Consider the following 27,775-nt stretch of genomic DNA (forward strand, 5'->3'; position numbering starts at 1 on the left):
ACGGCACGGACTGCAGTCCCATGGCTGGGGGATCGGCCGGCCACCATCACGAGCTGAAGCGAGGTGTGGCCGCGAAAGCTTTTTTCGAACCAACCGAAAGCGCTGAAGAATTTCTAAGCAAGCTTTGAAAATGGCTATACACGTACAGTGAAAAAAAATTAAATTTATGCAACCAAATGCGCAAGATTTTTTTATGGTTTATTCACAAATTCCATATCGCCAAAAATGACCATTTTCAACACCCACCCAGCCCCTTGCATTTTGTAAGACTATAGGCCTTTTCATGTGACAGATCCGTCTATGCATTTGTTTACATCGGTGGAGGACCGGTGCTAACACGGGCCTGTCATTTTCATAGAAGAAATGTCAAAGTGCTTCCCGATCAGCTGATTTGAGACGTCATTTAAATAGGCCTATTATTCAAAGAGCCATAAGTCAGGAGAGTAAACAAACTTAGATTAGGGCCCATTCTCAAATGTCATAACGCTGAAGGGTGTGGGTGGGTGTTGTTGTAGCTCATACAAAGTAGAATTTCCATTCAAAATATGTTAGGGCCCAAATGCAATGGGGCTCTGTACTAAAATCTGTGTCTCTCCTTTTCTCCTTCATGAAATTAGTAATCAACATGGCCAGTAAACGTCAAAATCTCATGCAATATCAAAACAGTGCAGAGCCCCATGATTGGATTTGCATTGGATTTGGATTGAATTTGGATTGGATCTGGATTGGATTTGGATTGGATTTGGATCGGATTTGGATTGGATTTGGATTGGAGTTGAATTGCATTTGGATTAGATTTGGATTCGATTCAGATCAAATTAGGATTTAATCTGGATTAGAATTGTACAAATTTGGTTTTAGATTTGAATTTGAAACAATTTGAATTGAACACTGATGGATTTGGATTACATCTGAATTGATTACGGATTTGAATTGAATTTTGTTTTGATTGGTTGGCTTTGATGTAAGAAACCATCTTATTATGTTAAACTACATTATTATATCAAAGTGTGGAGAAGAAATCGAATGTGCCAAATAGAGTTGTTGCAGATTTAAATACACGGGAGAAAAATCTGTGGTAAAAATTAATATTTTAGCTGACTACGCCCATTCTTAAAATTACCATGGAATTTCAGAGAAAATTACTATGTTTGTAGTACATCCCACCCGTCTTTCTAGTACTTTGGATAGAAATTTATTTTGTTTTTCTGATTTCGACTACAGACATGGTAAAATCATGCGCAATTGTGGTCTGCTGAAAACTATCGGTGCGAGCGCTTAAGGGACTCATTCATTTATTTCATAATGCTGAAATTGGCTATTTTGGACACCCACCCACCCCTTTGTAACGTTTTTTGTATGAATATTATTCAGTTCTGTATGGGTCGTAACATCGTTTGGACACCCACCGTTCAGCGTTATGAAATTTGTGAATGGGCCCAAAGTTAACCCCCTAAAATGGTAGTTTTTACCGCACACTTTTTTTGCGTGTATAAAAAATAAAGTAAATTTATTTCGGTTCTACTTGTATTGTGTTAAGCATCCTCAAAATGTTACAGCCCTTACAAAATTTGTAAAATATTCATACAAAAAGCGTTACGGTATTAAAATAGCCATATTTGGCGTTATGAAATTTGTGAATGAACCCTAAACATTTTTTGTATTCAAAGTTTGGTTTCATAAGGCAAATCAATGAATTTCAACCAAATTCCTTGTGGCGAATTTTCATAAGGGATTCTTATGTATTTCGATAGTCCATTTGCCTGAGTGTATGGACCATAACACTACCGAAGACCCCCTCCGTTCCCCTATTGCGTTACGTAATATTCGAACAATCCCTACGGCGTGCAAATCCCAAAACGGTAAGGCCCAAGTAAAAATGGAGCAAATGCAAGGGGGTGGTCACTCTACACAGTGTGCCTAGCACAGCACAGGCACATCTCGGCACACTGGAGTGGCACTATTTTCCATAATGGGTTGCTATAAAAATTAGAATGAACTGAAATTTCATTCTCAGCAATCATTGATAATTTTTACATGTGTGCGTTCTGTCATCTGATGGAAAAACTGAAGTGGGCTACAGCAAAAACACGCACTGTTTTCATGTTAATTTTCCATTTAACCACTTCTTTTAATTTTAGATTGAAGATCTGGAACATATACCAAATTCCACAAGCGGGAAGAATGGCTGTAAGAATGACTGAAACAATGTGAGGAAATGGAAAATTGTTTAGATCGATGCAGCTCTCAACTTAAGTGGTTAGTCGTAGACACGTTGTCATTGATAAGAGGGAGGGTTGTTGAGTGCCCCACGCTTAGCAAGGATGTGGCTACCCGTACTTAATCCCCGAAGAACCGGCTACAGTCTTGAAGGACACTAAACCTTCTTGAACTTTTCATTATCGTTCCAAAAATGTGTTCACATAAGCTTGGTTTAGATATTTAAAAACAAATTGTTCACATTTAATGAAATTTTAGGTGCCCCGGGGAACCAAAACCGGCAAAAAATTGTCTACCTACAAGGGTAAAAGGACATTTCTGGACCCTCTACTATCTGTCTCGCTTTTTTCAATGCCTAGCACTACTATACTTTAGTGTTCCCTCACTTATTCCCCAAATAATTAACGTAAATTTTGTATGTTCCCCCAATTCGGCAAAATTTGATTTCCGTGGTCTCCGTGCGCCAAAAATATTCTGGATTTTGAAGGTCAAGCCCAACATTATTTTCTGGCGTTCTGTTGACAACAAATACATGGAATGCTTTGATTGCTACTATAAATTTCAGTTCAGTTTCTTTTTATAGCTGCTAGGTTTATGGTGAAATTTTTCATCAGGGCACTTCGGCACACCTAAAGGCACAGTAACAAAACGTTGGCGCAAATTGATGCGCCAGCTTTGTGCAGAGTGACCACCCCCTTGAGCAAATGTCAAAAGAGAAAAAGCAGTTTTCGCCGTTAAAATCGACAAATTGAAAAAAATAAAAACACACAGCTGTTTTATTTGCTAAATAAAAAGGCTGTGTGTTTTTATTTTTTCCGATTTGTTGATTTCAAGGACGAAAGCTGCTTTTTCATTTTTGACATTTGCTTCATATTTTCTTGCACCGTAACGAGAAGCTGATCGGCGTATGGCACGCCGCCGATAAATCATTCGGCGGCGATTCGTGATCAAACGTCAACATCCCACCGCTAAATCGCTAGTGTTTGGAGGTGATTTTAACCTCTAAATTGCCAAATAACCTCCAAATCATCACCTCCAAGTTAGTTCTAATAGCCTCCGTTGTATGAAATATGATGGCGCGTCGATCGTCGCAAGTTTATTGTTAAACAGTCAATGGCTCACAGGTCGTATATAAAAGAACTGCAGAATACACTACACTTTCCACTCCCCCGCTCAATGATTATGCACTCCGATGGTCACCCTATTTTGCGCAGCTCCAGCAAACTGTCACTGAAAACTGTCAAAACGCCTTCATCTCGTCGTTCGCGAAGTACTACTCGCTCGCCAGAGATACATCAATCGTTGTGACGTGGTGAAAATTTTCGACCGGAGATTTCTGTCGGTGCCAGTGGAATTTTGCGCAACTTTCGGGTCCCTGTTCGGTGCAACTTGTGTCCCGCACGGTTCCTCACAATCTAGGTGGACGCTGGACGGCGAAATTTGTCGGTGAAACTCGCTGAAAATGAGCTCTTTCAAGAGAGACAAAAAAGAAGAGGAGGAAGGTAAGTGCCTTGGTTGACGATGATAACACCTCCTCCGAGATGGTGGATGAATGATGTTTTTGTGTGGATTTTCACGGATTTGTTTTTCTAGGCGGTAGCAACCCCTTCACAAACCTGGAGAAAACGTCCGTGCTGCAGGAAACGCGGATGTTTAACGAGACCCCGGTCAATGCCCGCAAGTGTACCCACATCCTGACGAAGATTCTGTATTTGATTAATCAGGTGAGTAATGTGCGGGCTGAGGTCGAATCCCGTAAGGCTGAAAATTCATAAGGCAGAATGCAAGAAGACGGAATATTAAATGGCATGAAAACCAGAGCTAGGCTAAAAATATTAAAATTTGTGCCTTTTGCCTTAATCAATACGCAGAAAGTACTGAAACGCGGAAAATGAACTGGAGGGGGGCTCGCTGGATGTTATGGTGATTTGAAAGGAAACTTGAAAATAATAAGGTGGGGGACAACCCGAAACCCACTTACGCCCCTACTGGAATCCAGCATGCCTCTCATGAAATGAAACCGTAAACGGCCTCGGAACGCGAATTGTTCCCCTTCCCCTCAAGAACCCCTTTGGACACCCTTTCGCTTTCCCGAAAATATATTAAATGGTCTAAGATGGGGATCATAATGGTGTCTAGAGGGAGCGTAATGCATTTTAATGTGATTTAAGAGGGTATTAAAATATGATCCTATAACATTTCCCCGAATACCATTACCCCGAAAACCATCACCCCGAAAGTCAAGTACCCCGAAATCCATTACCCCGAATAGTCCGTTACCCCGAATACCATTTCCCAGAATGGATAATAACCACGAATTTTCTTGGCACGAAAAATTCAAAATGAAGATCCGACAAATGAATCCCATATACCTACCTATTTTAAAGAATTTTGATTTTCATTTGAATTCATGTTCTTGTTATCAAATATTTATTCTTCTTTTAATCATTTATTCATTAATCTTTTAATCTTCATGGGCCAAGTAAGAACCAAATTCTCACTCACAGGCATGTACTTGATTTTGTGAGAATGGTTGTGTCCACAGCAATAAATCATTTTTCGAACTGATGATAATGCTGCCATGTTAATATTAGAGATCTTTCCCGCCCTCTTTCAAAAGCGTTATATTATTTGGTAATACATAAATATGTTTTTATATTGCTGGAGGCAATACGAGTTCAACATATTCTAAAATTGCACTAGACTATGGTTTGAAAAATGTCAGATGAAAATGTTAACTGATATTAAATTGATGTTAACTGACCACATCGCTAAAGAACAACCTATGATAAAAGAAGAAAAAAATACTGAAGAAAGCGTCAATAATTATGATGCCAACAATCACTTTGCTAGTGCAACTTCCGAAAGAATAGCCGATAACTGAAAGATGAACAAATCTTTTGTTGGAAATTGTAATATAGACAAGTAATGCAGGGGGTAATTTTCGAGGTTGCAGGTCTGAAGTCCCTGTCAACTTTTAATTTCGCTCAAGACAATTGTGTCAGTCGATTTTTTACAGCTATCGCTCAAACTTTGACTCAAACGGTACAACTTGAAAGAACAGCCTATAACTAAAAGAAGACAAAATCATTGATTAAAACTTTTACACTGCCATTATACAACCTCGAAAGAACAGCCGATGACTGAAAGAATGAAGAATCACTAACAGGAATACTAGTAGTTATTTAGCCGAAAACTTTTAGGTTCAAATTCGCAAGCTTCCTTGAAGAATTTCTTGAAGTGCATCACTGATTTTCGGGGAAGTGTCGTATTCGGGGAACTAAATTGCTGACTATATCGGTCATGCGACTCAAAGTTAAAGGGAGTTTGTAGATTTTTCAGCAAATATACTGCTTCGCGACTAAAAATGGGTGAACCAACGTGCGAAGTTCGATTTTTGACCAACTTCGCCGCGTCGCGAGTCGCTTCGCTATAGTGCGCATCTATGCCTTCCGCCGTGTGCATTATGCGCACTATTGAGAATCGAGCTGCGACGCAGCGAAGTTGGTCAAAAATCGAACTTCGCACGTTGGTTCATCCATTTTTAGTCGCGAAGCAGTATATATGAAATGAATATGTGGACAGGCATCGCAAAGGAGCGACAAGATTGAAATTATTAAGGTGGTGAAAATTGAGCAAGCCATCGGGGAACCAATAAGCATTGAAAAAACCTGCATTTTGCATAACTTCTCTACTGGAGTAAGGTTGGCTCAAAGCTGTGGGCTGTTCTACCAATTCAGGCTCCGTTCACCTTTGAGTCGCATAACCGATATAGCCATAACAAAAAATAAAATTATCACGGTATCGACCTAATCAGTGTATCTAAAATTGCTGAGTTTCAGTAAAACCAGCTTTCCGCGTTCTGCATTGAAGTTCAGCAATACGATTTAGGAGTGGGTATAGTTAACAAGCGGGGTAAAATTCTCGCATAACTTATGATCGGAAGCCAGCGGTAATCGAGTGTGTTGCTCGTTGTTTTTAAGCAAAAGAAGAGAACAAAATAAAAACAATCACCGCAGGGAGATTTTTAAGGAGTGTCTTCTCATCATCGTAGCATTGTTAAATATGTAACGTGTAAATCCATTCGTTTGCTCAGTAATAGCTGGCTACACACTTGGTTACAAATGACATTTAGGGCAAGATTACAAATTATGCGAGAATTATTGTTCATTTAAACATTAAACTGCGTTATGAAAAAATCATGTTCTGGATTTTATAAAAAATCTACTCACGATTTTGCGAGCCTTTGGGAAGGACTAAATGAGAATTACGCGCGATATTTTATGTAAATTGTGCATAGCATTATGTAAGAACCTTGCTCAAGATTTATTTTGCAACCCTGTCTAGAAATCTGTGAATATGTTGTCTAGTTTGTTACACTACTAAAATCCTAGCTAGGATTAGGTGAATGCCCTGGCCATAATTTGGTGAGAATTATGTTTCAGATTGAGTTTTTATTTCATCGAGAATGCTGCTAAAGATTCTGTATGAATCCAGCCTAATACTCATGTGAATCCTGCGTAAGCTTTCCGTAAAATTAATGTCAATGATTTTGTGAGAATCATGCTAAAAAAATTTCGTGAAATCATATTTATACTTCTGATAATCCTGTCCAGCAGCAGCCTGAAACCTTCCCAGAATTGTGCGAAATTAACTCCCAGGATTTTGTGAGAATCCAGTGAGATTTCGTCTGATCAATTTGACCTAAAACTGTTAAGATGATTATAAAATGAAGCCAAACTTTGAATTTTTAAGTGTACAAGTCAGGAGAATCTGACAACCTTTCGCGTTGAAAAGCGATCAAATTGCTTGCTTGCTACTGGTGACCAATCGTATGAATTTTCAATGCGAAACGCTGTTTGATTCTCAAGACTAGTGCTCTTGAAAATTCGAGGTGTGGCTTCGTTCTATAATCATCCTAAAGTTCGATTAAAATTCAGTGTATTTTTTTCTAAAATGGGCTGTATCATTACGAGCTTTATAACTTCAAACTAAATTATTATGAAGAACAGTTCTAATGAGTACATAGAATCCAGCTACTGAATATTCACTAATTCAAAAAATATGAAATTTTAGATAAAAGTTCTGTTTGAAAATAAAATAAAATTAAATAAAAAGAAAATAAATTAGTTTATTTCGCTCTAACTTCAAGTTAGTAGTACATTTAACGGGCCAGATATGAGAGGAATCTTCAAACTTTTCGCAGGCCGTACGTTGGTTCTAAGAAGTCTGACTTCGATTTCCACTTCAGACCGGAAAGCTTTTCGTGAGGAACGTTTCTCATTATTATTATTATTATTAGCTTTATTAGGGAGATTATCAGCCCGTGGCTGGTTCATCTCCATATGGAAAAAACGTTTCTCAATTGTCAGTGGGTAATAAATGCTGCACCGTTGTCTAATGCGGAGATTATTCAAAAGGAAAAATAGATGTCATCGTTTTTACGATTTTATAAACCATTTCGCCCAATACCCAAGCAATGCTCATAAAAATCTATAATTGCAGTACATTTCTCGCGTTTTGTTTCATACAGGCGTATCTGCAGTGATCGATTTCTCTTCGTCGATTGCATTAGTCTCTTTGCATTGGTGCGCGAAAATCAAACGAATTTCGTAACATTTAACGATGGAGCACAACGAAGGGCGATGAGTGCTTTCTACTGAATCAAAAAAGCAGTCGTGAATAGTCACCCGGCCGAGAAATTAACTAAATAGAAATCGATCATTGCAGTTACGTCCTTATGATACTGAACGCGAGATTTACTATCTGGTATTTAATTTTTGATGTTTGCTGACGATTGACTGATGGACTTTTTAGTATTAAAAGTCAATAAACTTTTGTCTGACAAAGATGTTGAAAAAAAATGACATAAAGCACTAAAGTTTCTCTTTTTTATTATTTGACGATTTGCCAAATAACTATTAGGTCATGCAAAAATTATATACTATATATATTTAACGTTTTTTTTACAGAATATCAAAATACAGAAGACACAGTAAATTAAAAAAATAGAGAAAATTCCAGAAGACAGAAAAGATATCAATGTAGAAGGTTGACACTTGAAAAACAAATGTCTTTTTTGCGTAAAAAAATGAAGCAGATTGATGCAAACGTTTTTAAGTAATGATTATTTCCACATCTGGTACCCTCTGGCCGTTAAAGGTCTATATAAGTTCAAAAAGCAACGTTTTGCAGTTTCAGCATTTCTTTGAAACAGACACCGACACTGTCATGCTTTCAGTGGACGATTTGCTCCTCGTAGTATGTAGCATGGCTCATATATAATTATTTTTGATAAAATAACTACAGTCAACTCCCCCTTACTTGATATTTTGTATCTCGGTATCGAGATAGAGAACTATGGAAAAAGTTGGTTTTCATGGCTACCTCGATGGTCCCTTGGATCGCTGTTGCACTGATTTTGTGTTCTGTAACTCGATACCTCCCTATCTCGATGATCCCTTCAATATTCATGACGTGGGCTTCGTGGCCGTACGGTTAGTGTTACCAAGCATTTAGCCGCATCGAGTCAGGGGGTGTGGGTTCGATTCTCACTTCAGTCCGGAAAACTTTTCGTCAGAAATGTATTTCCACTGTGCCACTGGGCGTTGCATGCTAGTCCGTTGTCTAGTGTGGTGCTTCCTTCAAAGGGCAAATCGTCCACTGGAAGCATTAACGTGTCGGTGTCTTATCTTGTGATTATAATATATTGAGTTGTGGATAGTTGACTGTATGAACAAAATAGCAACCAAAAAACCTTTATATCCAGAGTTGAGATACCCCAAAGATCATAGAAATATCACCGCGATGATCACAATCAGCACAGATTCCAAAAATAGAAGTTTTTTTATTTGTCAAGACATGATGCAAAAATAAGGAGTGTATCGAAAAGTAGTCGCAAACATTCAAAACGTTATATCTCAGAGCATAGTTCATCTTTTTAAAAGCTTTTTTCACGCAAATCTTCATAATGTCATCAAATTTTGAAGCAACTAAAAAATATTGAATTAGGGTGGGTGTACCAGTTATGGACATAGTGATTCCCTATTTCGCCATACGTGATAACTTTAACGTCTTTAAATTTTGAAAACTTTTGTGTGTGGTAGTAGTTAGATTTAAGATATATCTTGATGTTAAAACATTCAAAAAGATTTAAAATGTGAAACTTATCAAAATGTCACATATTGCCAAATAGGGAACCACTATGGCCATAACTGGTACACCTACCCTATATGCTGTTTTAATATAAATACAACAAGGTTTATAAAGCATAGAAAATAAAATCTTGCACAAAATTACATTTTTGAAGTGTCTTTTGAAGATTCGATGATTCGTATTAAACAAAATTTATATCAAACAAAATAGGATGAAAAGCTTATTCTATGGGAAAATATGTTTACTTTATACTGCATGTAAAACGGATTTCAAAAAAATAAATTTTTGCTCTAAGAAAGCCCCTTTTGCTCGAAGGTAGTGCTTCGTGAAACCCAAGCAGGACAGTTCGGTTTTGCGTCGTCCGATAGATTTAGCTCACAGTTTCGCGCATGTTTTCGTAGCCGGAGATTTTTTTCTTTGTTTTTTCCTGTTTTGGAGCGTCTTGCTGGGTAGTGCTTCGTGAAGCCCAAGCAGGACAGTTCGGTTTTGCGTCGTCCGATAGATTTAGCTCACGGTTTCGCGCATGTTTTCGTCGCCGGAGATTTTTTTTTCCTGTTTTGGAGCGTCTTGCTGGGTAATGCTTCGTGATGCCCAAGCAGGACAGTTTTTACATTCAGAAATGGAATAGTGAAAAGTGAAAAATGAAAAAGTGATTTGTTTGATTTGTGTCCTCAGTACTGTTGGTTTTTGGCTGCCCTAAGTTCACCGAACCATCCGGAAGTGACAGGCAGCACATAAATTTAGAGAATCAATCCGGTGAGTTTGTTCCAGTATTATACTTTTTCTTTTGTGAGCCTTCCGAATCGTTTTTGTCCGCGTCGTGGAACTTCTGATCGTTTCTTTTAACGGAAAATGTTATTTTCGGAGTTTGATAATTATGTTCAGATTGCGCATTCTGTCCGGGCGAGTGTTACGCAACTAACAATCGGTTGTGGATGCTTTTTAACCGTTCGATGACCCTGGAGGGATCGATTCTGCTCTTCGTATAATTTTGAGCAGAAAAACCGACTGTGTTATCCTAGGGTGTTTAGTTCGAACGCGCTTCCTTTCGTTTTTGGATTATCTAAAAATACAGTACCACCCAGTACAGTTTTTCAATGGGCACAGTTCAGTTTTTCAATAGGCGTGATTTTTTTTTTACGTGTATCGTTATTTTATACAATCCGATGACCCTGGAGGGATCGGTTTTTCTTTTTACTGGTTATTGAGCAAAAATATTACTGCACAATCGACAAGCATTTCGCGAATTACTATTTATACTATATTTTGTACCGTGGAAATACCCCGATGGTCGTTCTCTAAACTCGTCCCTACATCAGGGAATTAAACGCGCACGTAACAATTTAAAACATAATTTATTACGACACGATAAAAGGTACGAAACGATACGGGACGTAAACAAACTAACTGAAGTACACAGATACAATACGATGACAACCACATTAAAATCATTCATTGATGCGCTTCTCCAGCATCACACATTAGCAGTTATGCTGCAGAGTGCGAGCCCAGCGGCGTGCGTAGTACTTCATAGTACACCGCGATAGGGTTGTCCTCAACATCTCCCCTCTTAATATAGGTGGTAGGGGTCGAACCTGATTGGCGGTCTTCGAGTCCGTGAAGATCGCCTAGGAAGATCTACCACCGGTTCAACTTCGATTGCGGATTGAAATTCGGGTGATGTTGATGTCGTTGATGATGAAGAGGTGGACGGGACAGCCGGAACCTCGTGTCGTGGCGTAGACGATGCACGGGCCGGCGTGGAACCTAGCAAGGTAGGCTCGGGACTGGAGACAGGCGCTAACGTAGGTGACGATAACGAGGCGCTCGGAACAAGCGAAGGAGTTGGCGTGCCGGCCGGTTGGCTGGGAAGATTCCAGGCACTCAACAGGATGTCCAGCGGCAACAAATGCTGGTTAGAGGTGGCTTGACCGATGGAAGGCTTCGGTGTCGTGTCAGCAGCATGACGACTCCGGAGCTGGTTGATGTGAGAGCGCAACATTCGGCGATCGTCGATCCACACATTATACATCACGTCTCCGATCTTTTCGACGACTGTACCGGGAACCCATTTCCAACCGTTACGACTGTGGAGCTTGGCGTAAACAGGGTCGTTTCGGCTGAAGGATCTCGATTTCTTGAGGTCGTCGGACGTTGGCACTGGTGTACGTATCGGCGGAGGACGCAGAAGCTCGAGACACGTGCGGATTTTGCGCCCGAACATGATCTCTGATGGTGACTTCTGATCTGGCAAAGCCCGGTTGGGTGTGCTGCGGTACGTGAGCAGGAAAATGTCCAGTGCGTGCTGTATCGATCCTCTCCCCTCTCGAATCTTCTTCACGGCCCTCTTGAAAGTGTCCACGAATCGTTCCGCTTGGCCATTTGATTGCGGATGGAATGGGGCTGTCGTGAGGTGTTCGATGCCGTTGGAGGCGCAGAAATCGGCAAATTCGGCGCTTGTGAACTGGGTACCGTTGTCGCTGACCAGTGTAACGGGCATACCCAGCCGAGCAAACAAACCACGGAGAATGGAAATGGTCACCGCCGAGGTGATACGATTTGTTTGGACGATCTCCGGCCATTTGGAGAAGGAATCGACGACGATGAGGTAATAGTCGCCTTCGATTGGACCGGCGTAGTCGACGTGGACGCGCTGCCATGGAGCGGCTGGTTTGGGCCACGGCACCGGTGGAGAGTGAGGAGGCGATCTGGCTACGGACGCACAATGTCGACATGCCTTGACGAAGTCGACGATATCGGCATCCAAACTGGGCCAATACACGTAGCTTCTGGCGAGGGCCTTCATACGCTGCATGCCGGGATGGCCACGATGAAGCTGTTCGAGACACTGCTTGCGGAGCAGCGTCGGGATGACGAGCCGTTCGGCAAACATGACGCACCCATCTACCACGGAGAGCGATTCCTGCCTGACTTGGAACCGTTGAATGTCGGACCCCGAAAGCTTTGACTGGGGCCAGCCATGTTGAACGTGGTGGTAGACTTGGCGGAGCAGTGGATCTGCTTGGGTGCTTTGCGCGACGGCTCTGAAATTGAGAGGTAAAACCTTTACCGTATTAGAAACAACTGACCTGAGATCCTCTTCCAGGTTGAGGCTCGCGATGACATAGTCCTCTTCGGGCCTGACGTGCTGGTTGATCAACCGGGAAAGCAGGTCTGCGTTGCCAAACTTGTGGGTGGGCACGTACTCGATGTCGAAATCGTAGAGCAGCAGATGGAGAGCGAAACGTTGGAGCCGGTTGGCAGTGTAGACCGGTATTCCTTTTTTCGAGCCGAAGATACGGAGCAGAGGCTGGTGGTCGGTTTGCAACCGAAAGTGCCGTCCGAAGAGCATTTTGTGGAATTTCGTGACGGCAAATATGATGGCCAAACCTTCACGGTCCGGTTGGCTGTAGCCTTGCTCGGCCTTCGTGAGTGCCCTGGAAGCGTGCTGGACGACCTTGATGCTACCGTCGGGGAACTTGTGGCTGATTGTTGCCCCAAGCCCAACGGAAGAAGCGTCGGCAGAAACGATGATCTCCCGCTTCGGATCGTAATGTGTGAGTAGCAGATCCGAGGAGAGAATTGCCTTGAACTGCTCGAACGCTTTCTGGCACTCTGGAGTCCACTGGAATTTTGCGTCGTCTTTCAGGAGATTGTCGAGCGGGTATCGGAGCTTACGCATGTTGGGAACAAACTTGCCGTAGTAGTTGATGGCCCCCAGGAAGGATCGTAGTCCGGACACATCTGTAGGCGGCGGCAGCTTCGTAATCGCCTCGATTTTGGCCGGATCCGGACGTAACCCGCGACTGTCGACGATGTGACCCACGTATTGCACCTGCTGCTTGCGAAACGTGCACTTTTCGGGTCGGATGGTGAAGCCGAAATCCTGTATTCGCTTCAAAACAGCCCGTAAATTGCGGTCGTGCTCCTCTTCAGTTCGGCCGCCAACGATAACATCATCGAGATAGCCGGAAGTGCATTCCAGACCGGCTAACATTGTATCGGTGATCTGCTGAAACGCACCAGGCGCAACTTTCACACCCGGCGGGAGGCGGTTGTAGGAGTAAAGACCACGATGAGTGTTGATGGTTAGCAACTTACGGCACTGCTCGTCAACTTCCACCTGCAAGAAGGCGTCGGACAAATCGATCTGGCTGAAGACCTTGCAGTTAGCCAGCTTGGCGAAGATGTCGTCGGGCAGGGGAAGTGGATACTGGTTTGGTTGGAGCGCAGCGTTCAAACCCGTGGAATAGTCTCCGCAAATTCGAATGGAACCATTGGCTTTGCGGACGACGACGATCGGAGCGGCCCACTCCGAATATTCGACCGGGGTGATGATATTTAGCTTTTCCAGCCGATCGAGTTCCTGGTCGACGGCATCGTACATCGCGTACGCAACCGGACGCTTCGGACAGAAAACGGGTCGAACACTTTCTTTCAACTCCAATTTAACTTTCGTTTTGCTGCACAAGCCGAGCTGCTCGCTGAAAACGTTGGGGAAAGACGACTTGAGTGCAGCGGGTGACGCAGGAGAGCCTGACACGTGGCAACAGAAACTGTCCATGGGCACGGACCAGAGATTAAAGCTGTCCACCAAGTCGGAACCGAGTAGCTGAAGTTGTTTCCCGGTGACACGGATGAGCTCTCGCCGTGTGCTTTCTCCGATGGTGACGTCGCACTCGAATTCCCCATCGAGCGACAAGATGTTGCCGGATGCTGTCTTCGCTTTCACCGTTGCAGGCAATAATGCTGGGCTGCCGAGTTTCTGCCAACTTTCCCTGCTGATGACGGTGATATCTGAGGCGGTGTCGAGTTGCAGTCTGATATTCGTTCCAGAAAGGCCGACGGAAACGAATCTGCGTCGCTGCTGCACGCTGCACACGTCAACAACCACCACCTTCGTCGAGACTACTCGCTTCTTGCGTTTGCTTCCCGGTTTCCGGGATTTGGCACTTTCGCAGTAACCTTCACGGTGTCCGAATTGGCCGCAATCGGAGCATTTGTGGTTCTTGTAGCTGCAATCACGGGCGTAGTGTAATGCACCGCAGAGCCAACACGGGTACGTTGGCTTCTTGACGGCGTCACTGGAAAAATGTGTTTGTGCCTCGCGATCACGCTTGTCGAACCTCTTCCCACCAAACTTCCTCACCGCTTGCACTTGGTTGTACGGAGATGGAGCTTCGATCATCGCACTGTCATGCTTGAGATTGAACAGGCGTTGACACTCCTCGGAGAGCTGCTCCAACGTGACGTCGTTGTTGTCCTCGATTTTCGTGAGGAGACGAGTGCGGATCTCGACGTCATTCTCCGATTTCAGGCCACAAACGTACACCAAGCACTTGAACTGCTCTTCTGTGAGCTTTCCTAGTTCAAATTCTACGCAAGCCTTATTTACCCTGCATGCGAACGCCACATGATCCTCCGTGGGATTTTTCGCAATCTGCAGGCATCGGTATCGGCGGCTAATCACCGACTCTTTCGCTCCAAACAGGCTTTTGAGTTTGGCAACTGTCTGTGCGAAGCTAAACTCCTTCGGAAATTTAGGCAATATATAGCTTACATACCTCTCATGCTCAGATAAACCCAATTTGCGCATAAGTAGGCGAACTTTCGCCTCATCGTCCAGCCTCGCAGCATCCTTTTCGAAGAGGTCGTCGTAGCGAGAGTACCACGCCGCGAAAGTGGCATTACTTTCGGCCTCGTACCGGAATTCCTTGATATTACTGGCCAAGGAGTCAAGGATTTGTTCCGGATTGGGTGGCACTTGAACATTTATTGACGACGCGACGCTACTTAGGAACTGCTGCTGCTGCGCAATAATTTGCCCCATAAGCTGTTGGTGCTGCTGCTGACTCTGGGTCATCGATTGCTGCATCATATGCATAATTTGCATGAGCATATCGGTACTTACTTGGGCTTGCGGTGTTTGGTGGGATTGGAAGGTTGAGAACTGCTGTTGTGGAGCTGAAGAAACCGGAACGAATGGCTGCTGCTGCTGGTGTGTAGTCACAACGGGGACGAAAATTTGCTGCTGCTGCTGCTGCTGCTGGTGAGCCGCCGGCGCGGGGATAATCGGCTGGTTTAATTGCTGCCGATTTATCACTCCCGGGGGGTCAACACCATTTTGCCCGTTTCGATCACTATCACCGTCAGCCATCGCACTCCACTTTCTTTTCTTCCGCGCGGGTGACGAAATGTTGGGTGAGTTTTTATCGACGGAAAAACTACCCTCACTCGCGAATTCTCGTCGCCACTTTTGTACCGTGGAAATACCCCGATGGTCGTTCTCTAAACTCGTCCCTACATCAGGGAATTAAACGCGCACGTAACAATTTAAAACATAATTTATTACGACACGATAAAAGGTACGAAACGATACGGGACGTAAACAAACTAACTGAAGTACACAGATACAATACGATGACAACCACATTAAAATCATTCATTGATGCGCTTCTCCAGCATCACACATTAGCAGTTATGCTGCAGAGTGCGAGCCCAGCGGCGTGCGTAGTACTTCATAGTACACCGCGATAGGGTTGTCCTCAACACTATAAATAAGCTATTGTTTTCTCTTTTGATTGCCGGCATTCAAAAGATTAATTTGAAAACGCTTAAACAACAAATATTTATGGTCTATCGCCAGCTTTCCAGGCGAATCCTGACAATATACCTTCCCCAACCTCCAACTCCGTAGCACTTATGAGGGTGTCGCTGAGTCGGTGGCCTCTCATTAAGTAAGTGCTACATCAACATTTCCTTACCCTATCCCAAGTTACGGTAAAGATGGGCGTGGCCGGGAATAGCGATATTCATGCTTTTAGTATTCTTGTTTATGATTTGAACAAGGTATACTCCCCTGCCTTGTTCTTGAAAGTAGTCAGGATGAGATTATTAAAAAGAAACATGAATGTTGCTAGTATCCAATCTACGAAGTATACCGTAACTACGCTAACGCTAACGCTAAGAAAGCCCCTTTTGCTCGAATAAGGTCGGTTTTTGAAAGTCACTTTTGTATAATCAACTTTGGAAGCTCTGTCATATACAGCGGTTATGGAATAAAGTACCATGTTTTGCTCCCTTTACTTCATAAAAATGCAAAGAAACTTTTCCAATCAAATTTTTTTTTTATTCGTTCCAATCGTTCTAAATTATCATTAACGTGTAGAAAGAAAAAATAAAAAAACGAGGTCCTTAAAAATTGACTTTTTTCGGTTTTTGTATTTGCTCTCAAATGCTTGTTAATGTATATTTCAATATATTGTTTGCACTATGTCATGAGAGTTGTGGCACAGAATATATTAGCATAAATAAAAACCATTTTATCCTAAAATTTAACACATTTTTCAACAAATCAATTTTTTCAGAGGTGTGCAAGATTTTCATCGACATCTGTTAGTAATTTGAAAAATTATCATACAAAATGCCACTTTATTGAAACAATATCACTACATAATGATTTTCAAATACATTGTTAAGTACTTCTGATCAAAAAAATTGTTGTGGGTTCAACCCAATATTTTTGAGACTGTTTTGAATGTTTGCGACTACTTTTCGATACACTCCTTAGTTTATTTCATCTACTTATAGGTATTTTACTAAACAGCTCTAAGATTTATTATAAAATTATCGTGATCAACAAAAATTTTTAAAGTAATACATAGATTAAAATTTTCAGAAATTTTCAAAATAGCACGGAATTTAAGTCTTAGTTACGCTGAATTACGGCACTTCCGCTTTGTAGTTTCCGGCCTCTCGGGGTAGGATCTGAGTAATGATGCAACGAAAATCATATATTTTTAAATTACTTTTATTTAAACTAAATTTCGTTTTAGGGAGAACAACTGGGTTCCAGAGAGGCCACCGAATGTTTCTTCGCCATGACCAAGTTGTTCCAATCGAAGGACGTCATTATGCGCCGGATGGTTTACTTGGGCATCAAGGAGCTGAGTCCCATTGCGGAGGATGTGATTATCGTGACCAGTTCGTTGACCAAGGACATGACCGGCAAGGAGGATTTGTATCGAGCCCCGGCCATCCGTGCGCTGTGCAGTATCACAGATAATACGATGCTGCAGGCAGTGGAACGTTACATGAAACAATGCATCGTCGATAGGAATGCTCCGGTTTCGAGCGGAGCGTTGGTCAGTGCCCTTCATTTGGCCAGCACTGCCGGGGACGTTGTCAAACGGTGGGCAAATGAGGCCCAGGAAGCGTTGAACAGCGACAATATTATGGTGCAGTATCATGGATTGGGACTGTTGTACCACATCCGTAAGGCGGACCGTTTGGCCGTCACTAAGCTGGTGAACAAGCTGACGAAGCAGAATCTGAAGAGCCCCTATGCCGTTTGCTTCCTGATTCGAATTGCATGCAAAATCATAGAAGAGGAAGATGCTGCGGGTAACTCCAATGCCGAATCTCCGCTGTTCGATTTCGTGGAATCTTGTCTGAGGAACAAGAGTGAAATGGTCGTATATGAAGCTGCCCACGCTTTTGTCAATTTAAAGAGGACCAACCCACGAGAGCTTTCAACGGCGGTCAGCATCCTGCAGCTATTCTGTGGATCTTCAAAAGCAACTCTGAGATTTGCTGCCGTGAGAACGATGAACAAAGTGGCTATGCTTCACCCACCTGCTGTAAACGTGTGTAATCTCGACTTGGAAGGCCTGATTGCGGATTCGAATCGCTCTGTTGCCACTTTGGCCATCACTACATTACTCAAAACCGGTGCGGAGAGTTCAGTTGAGCGTCTCATGAAGCAAATTGCCACATTCGTAGCAGAAATCTCCGACGAGTTCAAAGTGGTCGTCGTTCAAGCTATTCGAGCGCTTTGCTCTAAATTCCCCCGCAAGCACGGTGTCATGATGAACTTCCTCAGCGGAATGCTTCGCGAAGAAGGAGGCCTAGAGTACAAAACTTCCATCGTCGATACGATCATACTGATTATTGAGGAAAACCCCGAAGCTAAAGAGTCAGGCCTATCGCATCTGTGCGAATTCATTGAAGATTGTGAGCACACCTCTTTGGCTGTTCGTATTCTGCACCTCCTGGGCAAGGAGGGTCCATATTCAAAGTTACCCTCGCGTTACATTCGATTCATCTACAATCGAGTCATTCTGGAGAACGCAACCGTTAGAGCCGCAGCAGTTGCTGCCATTGCTCAGTTTGGAGCATCCTGTCCGGATCTGCTGCCTAATGTGTTGGTGCTGCTGAATCGCTGCCAAATGGATTCGGATGACGAAGTTCGCGATAGAGCCACCTACTACTACACGATCTTGTGCAAGAGCAATCCCGAGCTGAACAAATCGTACATAACGGAAAATGGTATGGTGTCGCTGCCGCTGTTGGAGAAATCGCTGAAGGAACACCTGAATGGACCGCTGACGGAGAAGTTCGATATATCCGTTGTACCGAAATCGCAAACCGTGCAACCGGAGGTCACCGATGAAGTTATGATCATGAACAATGGTAAGTATGATGCTATAATATGCCGCAGAACACCGTTGAATTTTGCTCTTCAGTACACTATATAGTATATAGTACATACATCAACACATATTTTAAAGTATGTAAAAAGGTTGACATTGGTATTAAATATCAATATCAAGTTGTTAGGATGCAGAGCTACTTGGGCACTTTCATTATTCACTTTGGAATGGGGTTTTTTTCTCAGCCGAATTATCTGAAACTTTGCAACAAGAAGCGCTTTAGTACGACGCATATTGTGGTCAAATATGAGCTCTGTAGCTTTCAAAAAACCCCACTGCGGATATGAATTAAAAGGGTCAAGAATAGAATCCGGCTCCTTATATTTCGAATTTTCCTCATTCTCAAATAGATGCATTAAGCATCCAAAAGATGTGATGTCCAAGCATTTACTCTGTATATTTTGAATACATTGTATCGGAAAAATCAGATGTTACCTCAAAAGAACCTTTTTCACATTTCCAGCTGTCCCGAAGATTCCGCGCATCACGCGCGAAGAGGCCAACACCGAGAAACTGCTGCAGATTCCTGGCATCCACCGACTCGGTGCCCTCCACAAATCGTCGCCCCCGGTGCAGCTCACGGAAAGCGAAACGGAATATACGGTATCCTGCATCAAACACTGCTTCGGACATCATGTCGTATTCCAGGTATATATTTCCCAGTAAAGCAATCAATCGAACCATTATATAATCTTGATTGTTCTTTTTCAGTTCGACTGCGTTAACACCCTGTCGGACCAACTGCTGGAGAACGTCCGAGTCGATCTGGTTCTACCGGATGGCTTTGTAACGCGAGCAGTCATTCCCTGCCCGAAGCTACCCTATGGCGAAAAGGAAGCCACCTATGTTATCGTAGAATTCCCACCGGATTTGCCCAACTCAATTGGTGAGTGCCCTTCGAAGAAATTGGCGAATGGTATCCATACTAAGATTATGTATGTTTCAGCTGCATTTGGTGCTACCCTGAGGTTTATCGTGAAGGATTGCGATCCAACCACAGGGCTGCCCGACTCGGATGAGGGATACGATGATGAGTACATGTTGGAGGACATCGAAATTACCGTGGCCGACCAGATACAGAAGGTCAAGAAGCAGAACTTCAACGCTGCTTGGGACAGTGCAGATACTGAAGGTTGGTATGGTTAATGTTAGACCCGTGGACTATTACTAACGATGATTTATTTTGTTATTAGAATGGGTTGAAGCAGAGGATACCTTTGTGTTGTCGACCGTCAGCAGTTTACAGGAAGCGGTGAATACGATTCTAAAATTCCTTGGTCTTGCCCCTGCCAATCTGTCGGAGAAGGTTGCCGACGGTGCCCACACGCATCAGCTGCTGTGCTCAGGTGAGTTTGCAATACAAAATTATCTTTCAACCCTCTTATACCCAATCCCGCCCTTTGACGGAGTTCACTTTGGAATTTTTGTGTATTTTTTCGTAGCACGGAAATCAAAATGATTTTATTTTTGGTTTAATCTTTGACTCATGACACGCATAATATAAGGAAAGTTTTGAAAATTGCTTGAAAAATTGTATTTTTATATACAGTTAACCCTATAAGTCTATATTGAAGGGACCATCGACTCATGCAAATATCGAGTCATGGAACGGCAATGCTATGGAAAGCCGTTTGAGGGGACTATCTTAGTAACCATGAAATTTCATTTTCAATATGGTTCCATGAGTCGAGTATGGAGGTTTACCTGTAACCTACAAATGCCTGGGGTTCATTTAACGTGTAATATAAAAAACCGTACCTTTTACATTTTTCTACGATCAACCTATCACGGAAGAAGAGCTCAGTGGCATTAAAATAATTTCAAACCTGTTTTTCCGTTAATTACACGGAAAAAACAAAAAAAAAAATTTTATTTTTAAAAGTACTGTAAAAACTTGAATTTTTATTATTGCTGCAAATCAGTAACTAGAAAAGTCTTCAAGAAACAATGAAAAAGAATAGAGATGTTCAAAAATAAAAATTATAAAAATCAAAAACCAAAATTCATATTTGCAAATAAAAATAAATCATTGCTCAAAACGTGTTTAGAACGATTGTAGATAACTGAAAATGATATTTAGATCGAAAATAAAAATTTGGGTGTTAGAGGGTTAAGTAACTTACCCTGTTCGTTTAAGTAACTCAGAATTTTCAGAGTCGTTTTTTGTCAAGAACAGGCATCTTTTGATATAAAGGATATCATTCTGGCTATGCCAAATATCCATCCATCGTAAGCACCCAAAAGAACGTGGCATTTGTGAAGAAATGTCTGAAAGAAAAGCTAACACCCATTAGCCATAGGATTAAGATGGACCCCCATATTCCACAACATATTGCGAGGACAGTCGAGAAAGAGTACTTCACGGCATCGATTTAAAATTAGCTCAGCAATGTCCGGAAGGATTCCCATCATTCCTGACCAAGGTTAAACAAGCGGAAGAATGCGAAGCCGACAGGAAGGCTACACCGGAAAAAAAAAACTAGTCACCATGCGACCCAAGACGACGGAAGGTAACCGCGTTTCTGCTCTGATTGTAGAACCCATTGAAGACCCCATTGACACACCTGAACAAGGGGTTAGGATATGCGGTGACTACGAAGCATGACGTGGAGCAAATCATCCTAGACATGGAAATGTGATTATCCAAACCGTACCAATAAAGGACCAGAACACAACAAAGAACATCGTAGCAAAGGCCATTACAACAGGACAACGCAACCAGTGGTCTACATCAAAGCGGATAAAGTCCGGACAAGACGGGTTACGACGAACAAATGGCGAAAAAGATAAAAGAAGGCCCCTACCGGCATTTGAGAGTGGATCCACTACCCGGACTCATCAAGCTTACGGACAAATTTCTGAAAAACTGCAAAACGATTATTGGCTAGGCTCGTTTGAAGGAGTCAACCCCATTTTTCCACGGATTAAAGGACTACCAAAGATTCACAAGCCGGGAAAAGAAATTGCGAGAAATCATTTCGGCCGACGGATCCTCCACTCATAAACTGGCGAAATGGTTAGTCAAGGAATTCCAGAGTATGCCGAATCCATTTCCCACTAGGTCAGTTAAAAACACTCCCCAAGAGTTCTCCCAGAAACTATTAGAGTCAGGACACATCGAGGATGACGAGATGATGGTTTCTTTCCACGAAGAGGCTCTAGCGGCTCTAGCGGCTCTTTCCCCCAGCGTTCCAGTAAAGGATTCCCTAAATCTTCTCGAGGACTGGTTATTACCCCAAAAGACGGATGCAGCATGGAAAGGGAAGGTCAGGACATACATGAGGTTGGCAAGATAGTGCATGGACGAGAGCTACTTTCAATTTCGAGGAAATTTCTACAAGCAGACGAAAGAAGCCCCCATGGGAAACCCTCTCTCCCCGTTTTTGTGCGAACTATTCATGGCGAATTTTGATGAAAATTAAAAAAAACAAGGAGTATTACCGGATAAATGGTGAAGATACGTCGAAGACATTTTCAGTGTTATCAAGTGGAACGATCTGGCTAAAATTTTGTATACAATCAACAGCGTAAAAAAGGATATCAAGTTCACCCACAAGGAGGAGAGGTATGGAAAACTACAATTTTTGGATCTACTTATCACCAGGGAAGAAAATTTATCTTACATTTCGAAATCTATAGGAAGCCTACAAACACCCAGCGAGTCATCCCCTACACATCGATTCATTCGGTCCAGCATAAGATGGGAGTGTTTCACCACATGATCCACACGTCGATCTGACTAAACATCTGCCGTCCTCCAGAAGCGGCAGCGAGTATTGATGTGTTTGAAGAGCTTCATTGAGGCCAGTAGAGTAGTCTTCACAGTTGCGAACTTCACCGCTTGTCTTACAAACGACGACAATGGGAGCTGCCCACACTGAGCAGTTGACTGGAGTCATGATGTTCATTTTCTCAAGCCGACCCAATTCGGCGTCGACAGTTCTTTACATGGCATACGCTACCGGTCGCTTTGGCCGGTGTTTTTCCTTCCTTCAGCGTGAACTTCACTTTCGCCTTCGTACACAGTCCTAGTGCGTCAAGGGTGGGTTCGATTTCCGCTTCAGTCCGGAAAAGTTTTCGTCAGAAATGTATTTCGACTGTGCCACTGGTTTTTCAGTGTGGTCAAAGAGCAAATCGTCCAATGAAAGCATTAACGTGTGCCTTTTTTTTTTTTGAAGACCTCCGGAAAAGCTGCTTTGAGGGAGCTGATGGACGTCGGGAACTGCGGGTCTGGTTGCAGAGCTGTCCTTTGGCACCGACACGAGAATGTTGAGCTGCTGCTGGATTACGAAGAATTGACCTATAAGCTTCTCCCTCTCGATGCTAACTTCGCAGCTACATTGAACCTTCAGCTTCAGCGGTTTGCCAGACGCTGTTACGGCTTGCACTGTTGCTATTCGACGCAGTATTGAGCTGTCCGCTTTGGTGAATCTTAGTCGCTTCCGGATGTTCTTCATCTGCACGCTTCTCGTCGTTGCTTGCTTCGATGTGTACCGCTTGCTTGGAGATATCATCTTCTTCGCACTGGAGCAATATCCGTCCTTGTGACCCATTTGATTGTGGTCACCCTGCACCGATTCTTCCGGAATGGACAATCCTTCGAATAGTGCATGGTGCCGCAGTTGCAATACGGAGTTGCTGGTCTGACATCCTTCTTACTGCTGGATCTTGACTCTGGCGATCCTCTTCCAGAACGGAAACTCATTTTGCTGTACTGCTTCTTCACTGCTTGCACTGCTGCCGACGAAGACGCTGCCTCTGTTATCGCCGTGTCGTGCTTGATGATGAGATGCCGCTGAAATTCGTCCGAAATATGCTCCAGCGTTACGTCGCCCCGCTCTTGAATATGGCTGAGCAATCTCGTTCTGATCTCCGCATCGCTTTCCGTTTTCAGCCCACAGACGAACAGTAGTGTGGGACAAAAATTAGATTCTCGCTCCAGTCCACTTTTTGGATTGCATTGAGGTCCCATAACAAGTCAAGACCAACAATTGAAAAGGCCTCAAGTCCAAAATGTAAACAAATAGGTTTTCTGCTGATTTCAGTGTATAAGAGCCTATTCTTACTAAAACATACAATATTCATTTAAAAATATGCATAAAAGTTGAAAAAATAACATTTTTTTAAAAGGCCCCATCTCATTTTCTGCTAACCAGGATATTCATCGCAAATGCGGCCTTTTCTCAAAAAGGCCTCATTTCTATATCTGACGGAAACCGAGTTGAGGCCTGTTAAACAAACATCAAAATTGCAATGTAGATTGTGAAAAACGTTCCAAACTCACTAAGTAGATGCAGGTTATACTACGGAGCGACTGCTCCTTGTATTATTTTATACAGTGGTTGTCTAAACGGCGAACATTATCGGGTTCCTGTAGACTGATGTATTTTGTATCATACTACCTAATAATACCTGTGTCAGCCTGTCTGTACTTCACAGACAATCAACAAAAACACGATTTGGTTTCAATTGCATGAAAAATAACGTACAATTGCAATATTATTTCAATTGAACCAATATTTCCATACATTTTCTCGACGACAAACTCGCGTAGCACATACATAATGTTCATGAATGACGAAGGGTTCAATCAATCACATATTTAATCGACCGCACGAATCTTCTCTTGCTGTAGGGATCTCCATGTACTTTACTTCACCACTGAACACTCTTCTACACTTCAAATTTCTTATTTCATCATCAATTTTAAATGATTTTCAAAAGGCCACATCAGAAGATGATGAAAAAACAAGCCACAACTAGAAGGCCTCAACACATTTTAGAGTAAACAAAGGCGTCAACTCACAGGCCTCATCAGCGTCGGCCGGCGTCTATGGCCACAAATGAAAAGGGCTGCACAGCTTTTGGTGAAATAAAAGCCTCATTTCCTTTGACTCGTTTTTTTAGCAGGATTTTTTGCTAAAATGATAGTAATGAATATTCATAGCTATAAATCAGTTTATCCACCGACTTTCGGGACGATAAAATAACATACAATGCTTAAATTCATAATTTAAATTTGATTTATTGTTTGACAAAACAATACTGCATTTTTCTCATTGTTTACTTTTTGGAGATGAGGCCTTTTGATTTGTTAGTCTTGAAGTGTGCAAAAATTCAGCTCGATCGGTGAAACTATATTTACGAGCCAGTTTGAATGGCTCAAAGTTTGAATGGGATTTACAATGGGAAAACTTACTTTTGCAAAGAAAAATCGCCAGAGGTCGCCCACTGACCTCTACAAAAAAATTTGAACACAGACCTGGGTAGGTATGATGAAGCATAGTGCCGAAGACCGCGAAACAATCTGACACTTGTGAAAAAAGTTATTCAATGAAAATCTATTGACAAGGCGACATTGATTAACACGTAAAGGAATAGCAATAATAACAAAATTGAGCAAAATTTCCGAATAGTCTATGCTTAATAACTTTTTTCACAAGCATCGGATAATCTGCATTCAGAATTTTTATAGAGAAGGATTTTTCTTTGCAAAAGTAAATTTTCCCATAGTAAATCCCATACAAACTTTGAACGGCTGGCGCGTAAATATAGTTTCACCGATCGAGCTGAAATTTTGCACACTTGGTATGGGACCTAAATGCAATCCAGAAAGTGGACTGGAGCGAGAATCTAAATTTTTCATATAACCGTGTCCCAGGCTAACGAACAGTTTCCCTAGCTCGAACCCGACACACAACTTGTTTACCCGACAGGCAAACGTCTTGTAGTCCTCGGTGGCCTGCTTCTTGACTTGCAAGCATCGATACCGTCTGCTGATCACACACTCTGGCATGCCGAACAAGCTCTTGAACTTGCTCACCGTGTCGTCGAACTTGATCTTGTTGGGACTTTTCGGAAGGATATACCTGGTGTACCTCTCGTGTTCCGACAGACCTAACTTCCGTAACAGCAGTCTCACCTTGGCTTCATCGTGGAGTCGAACGGCGTCCTCCATCTCCACGGACGTACCATGCACCAAAGGTTACGAACCGGAGTCGTAACGGAATTGGAGTTTTTGATTGTTTCTTCAGGGAATCCGACAGACATTCTTCCGAGGATATATTTTGCGTTTCCGGTAGAAATTCCTTCAGAATTGTTTTCAGTTATACCTCCGGGTACTTTGCACTCTTCATGAAATTCGTCATTACACTCCTGAATGTTTTAAAAATTCAAGGCATGAACTCATGAATGTTCGGAAATAACACTCGGAATTCCTTCAGAAATTATTTCAGGGAAACTACCAATATTTTTTATGTTTTTTTATTCAGAATATTTCTCGAGCATTTTTTGTTGTTCACATTTACTTTTTTCTCGAGTTTTTCTCAATGTTCGGAAATAACACTCGGAATTCCTTCAGAAATTATTTCAGGGAAACTACCAATATTTTTTATGTTTTTTTATTCAGAATATTTCTCGAGCATTTTTTGTTGTTCACATTTACTTTTTTCTCGAGTTTTTCTCAAGATCTAGATTTAGATTTTCAGACTCAAGATCAAGATTTAGATTTTCAGACATTATTCATATTAATTTTGGAACGGTAATATATGGAAACCAAAAATTTCATGTGGGTCAATTGTCTAGGCTGTTCTTAGAGAGAGGTATTCCTGGATAAGCTTCGAATGATAAGTCAAAGAAAGCACTTTTGATGATAAGTAAATTTCCCGGCAAATTCAATACTTTAGATTTAAATAAGAATTGAGATATTCATTGTATCCTATCTGTAGTATTGTAGAACACCTTCATATAAATACCTTGAAATGGCATTGAGTATCCTAGCAACACTGTCAAAGACTACCTTCTATGCGACCGTTACGTTATGGCATTAAATGAGTTTTCTTCATACCAGCAACTGAGACAGACGCGTTCTCTGTTCTAGTCCGAAAGACTCAAATTCTACACTATCTGACATATTTTTCATTTTCTTTTCACAGGCACATTCCGTGGTGACGTAGAAGTGATGGTTCGCGCCAAGCTGGCCGTCTCGGATGGCGTAACGATGCACCTAACCGTACGATCAACGGACTCGGACGTGGCAGAATTAATTACTTCCGCTGTGGGTTAAACAAAACAAAAGGATCATGCGTTAGTGCGCACCGGGATCATGCATCAACTAAGCACACTCTCACATACATACACAGAGACCGATAACTGCATACTCTTACTTATCCTTCCTCCCCCAAAATCACACAGACACACACACGAACACTAACTTAACTGTAGTGCAACTGATAATGAGAGTTTGTTCTTTTATGTTATAAACATTGAAAAGTATCTATACACACATACATGCCGCCGATGATGGTGGTTTATATTAGCGTTAAGTTTTCTTTTCGTCGGCATTCGTTAGTGACTATGTTAGAAGAAAAAGAAGGGTTGAAGAAAAAGTTATAAAAAGATACTAGATTGAGCAGTCAAACCACATTCAATAGATTTACAAAGGGCACTTGTATGCCATTGGAATCAACCAACATTAAAAGTATATGAGTATAAATGACGAGTATAATATGATGGAACGAATATGTGAATAACTGTATTAGTAACTATGCTGAATGATGAAAGTTATAATAAATCATTTTCTTTTAATCAGAAAATAGAGCATGGAGAGTTTTGGAAATTTATGCCACCAAGAGAAATGACCATAGTTTTAAGATGCATTATCTTGACAGGGTGAGAGCAATCGTACGTTGCTCGTAGACGCAAATCCTGAAAACGGGCATGGCCCGTTTGCATAAAACATTAAACAATATTTAACATTTATTATGCACCACCAGGCGACGTTTACCCCCAGAATGATAATCGTTTGCGATGTCCAACAACTCTCGTTTAAACGTGCTCTGGTGTTTCTACGCCAGAAAGTTGCCAATGCATATCCCGGGATAAGCAGAACGCAACGCGAGCACATAAAT

At 42.2% G+C, this 27,775-nt stretch overlaps 1 protein-coding gene across 1 annotated transcript; it reads left to right on the top strand.

The window, feature by feature from the left end:
- The first annotated feature begins 3,447 nt into the window (after positions 1-3,447).
- On the top strand, positions 3,448-27,464 carry LOC110677031 (coatomer subunit gamma). The gene is made up of 8 exons (XM_021847500.1): positions 3,448-3,722; positions 3,814-3,944; positions 17,211-18,846; positions 19,330-19,514; positions 19,578-19,752; positions 19,813-19,998; positions 20,060-20,212; positions 26,801-27,464. The coding sequence occupies exons 1-8, from the start codon at positions 3,683-3,685 to the stop codon at positions 26,929-26,931; spliced, it is 2,637 nt and encodes an 878-aa protein (XP_021703192.1). The 5' UTR covers positions 3,448-3,682; the 3' UTR covers positions 26,932-27,464.
- Positions 27,465-27,775: the final 311 nt, after the last annotated feature.

The sequence above is a fragment of the Aedes aegypti genome, chromosome 2, assembly GCF_002204515.2.
Source record: "Aedes aegypti strain LVP_AGWG chromosome 2, AaegL5.0 Primary Assembly, whole genome shotgun sequence".
In the NCBI taxonomy this organism is placed as follows: Eukaryota; Metazoa; Arthropoda; class Insecta; order Diptera; family Culicidae; genus Aedes; species Aedes aegypti.

What these genes read in the sequence shown, in the direction of transcription:
- LOC110677031 (XM_021847500.1), top strand. Translation starts at nt 3,683, where the DNA reads ATGAGCTCTTTCAAGAGAGACAAAAAAGAAGAGGAGGAAG. An exon ending in CAAAAAAGAAGAGGAGGAAG is followed by an intron (nt 3,723 to 3,813) that starts GTAAGTGCCTTG and finishes TTGTTTTTCTAG; the next exon opens with GCGGTAGCAACCCCTTCACA. An exon ending in GGATTTGCCCAACTCAATTG is followed by an intron (nt 19,753 to 19,812) that starts GTGAGTGCCCTT and finishes TGTATGTTTCAG; the next exon opens with CTGCATTTGGTGCTACCCTG.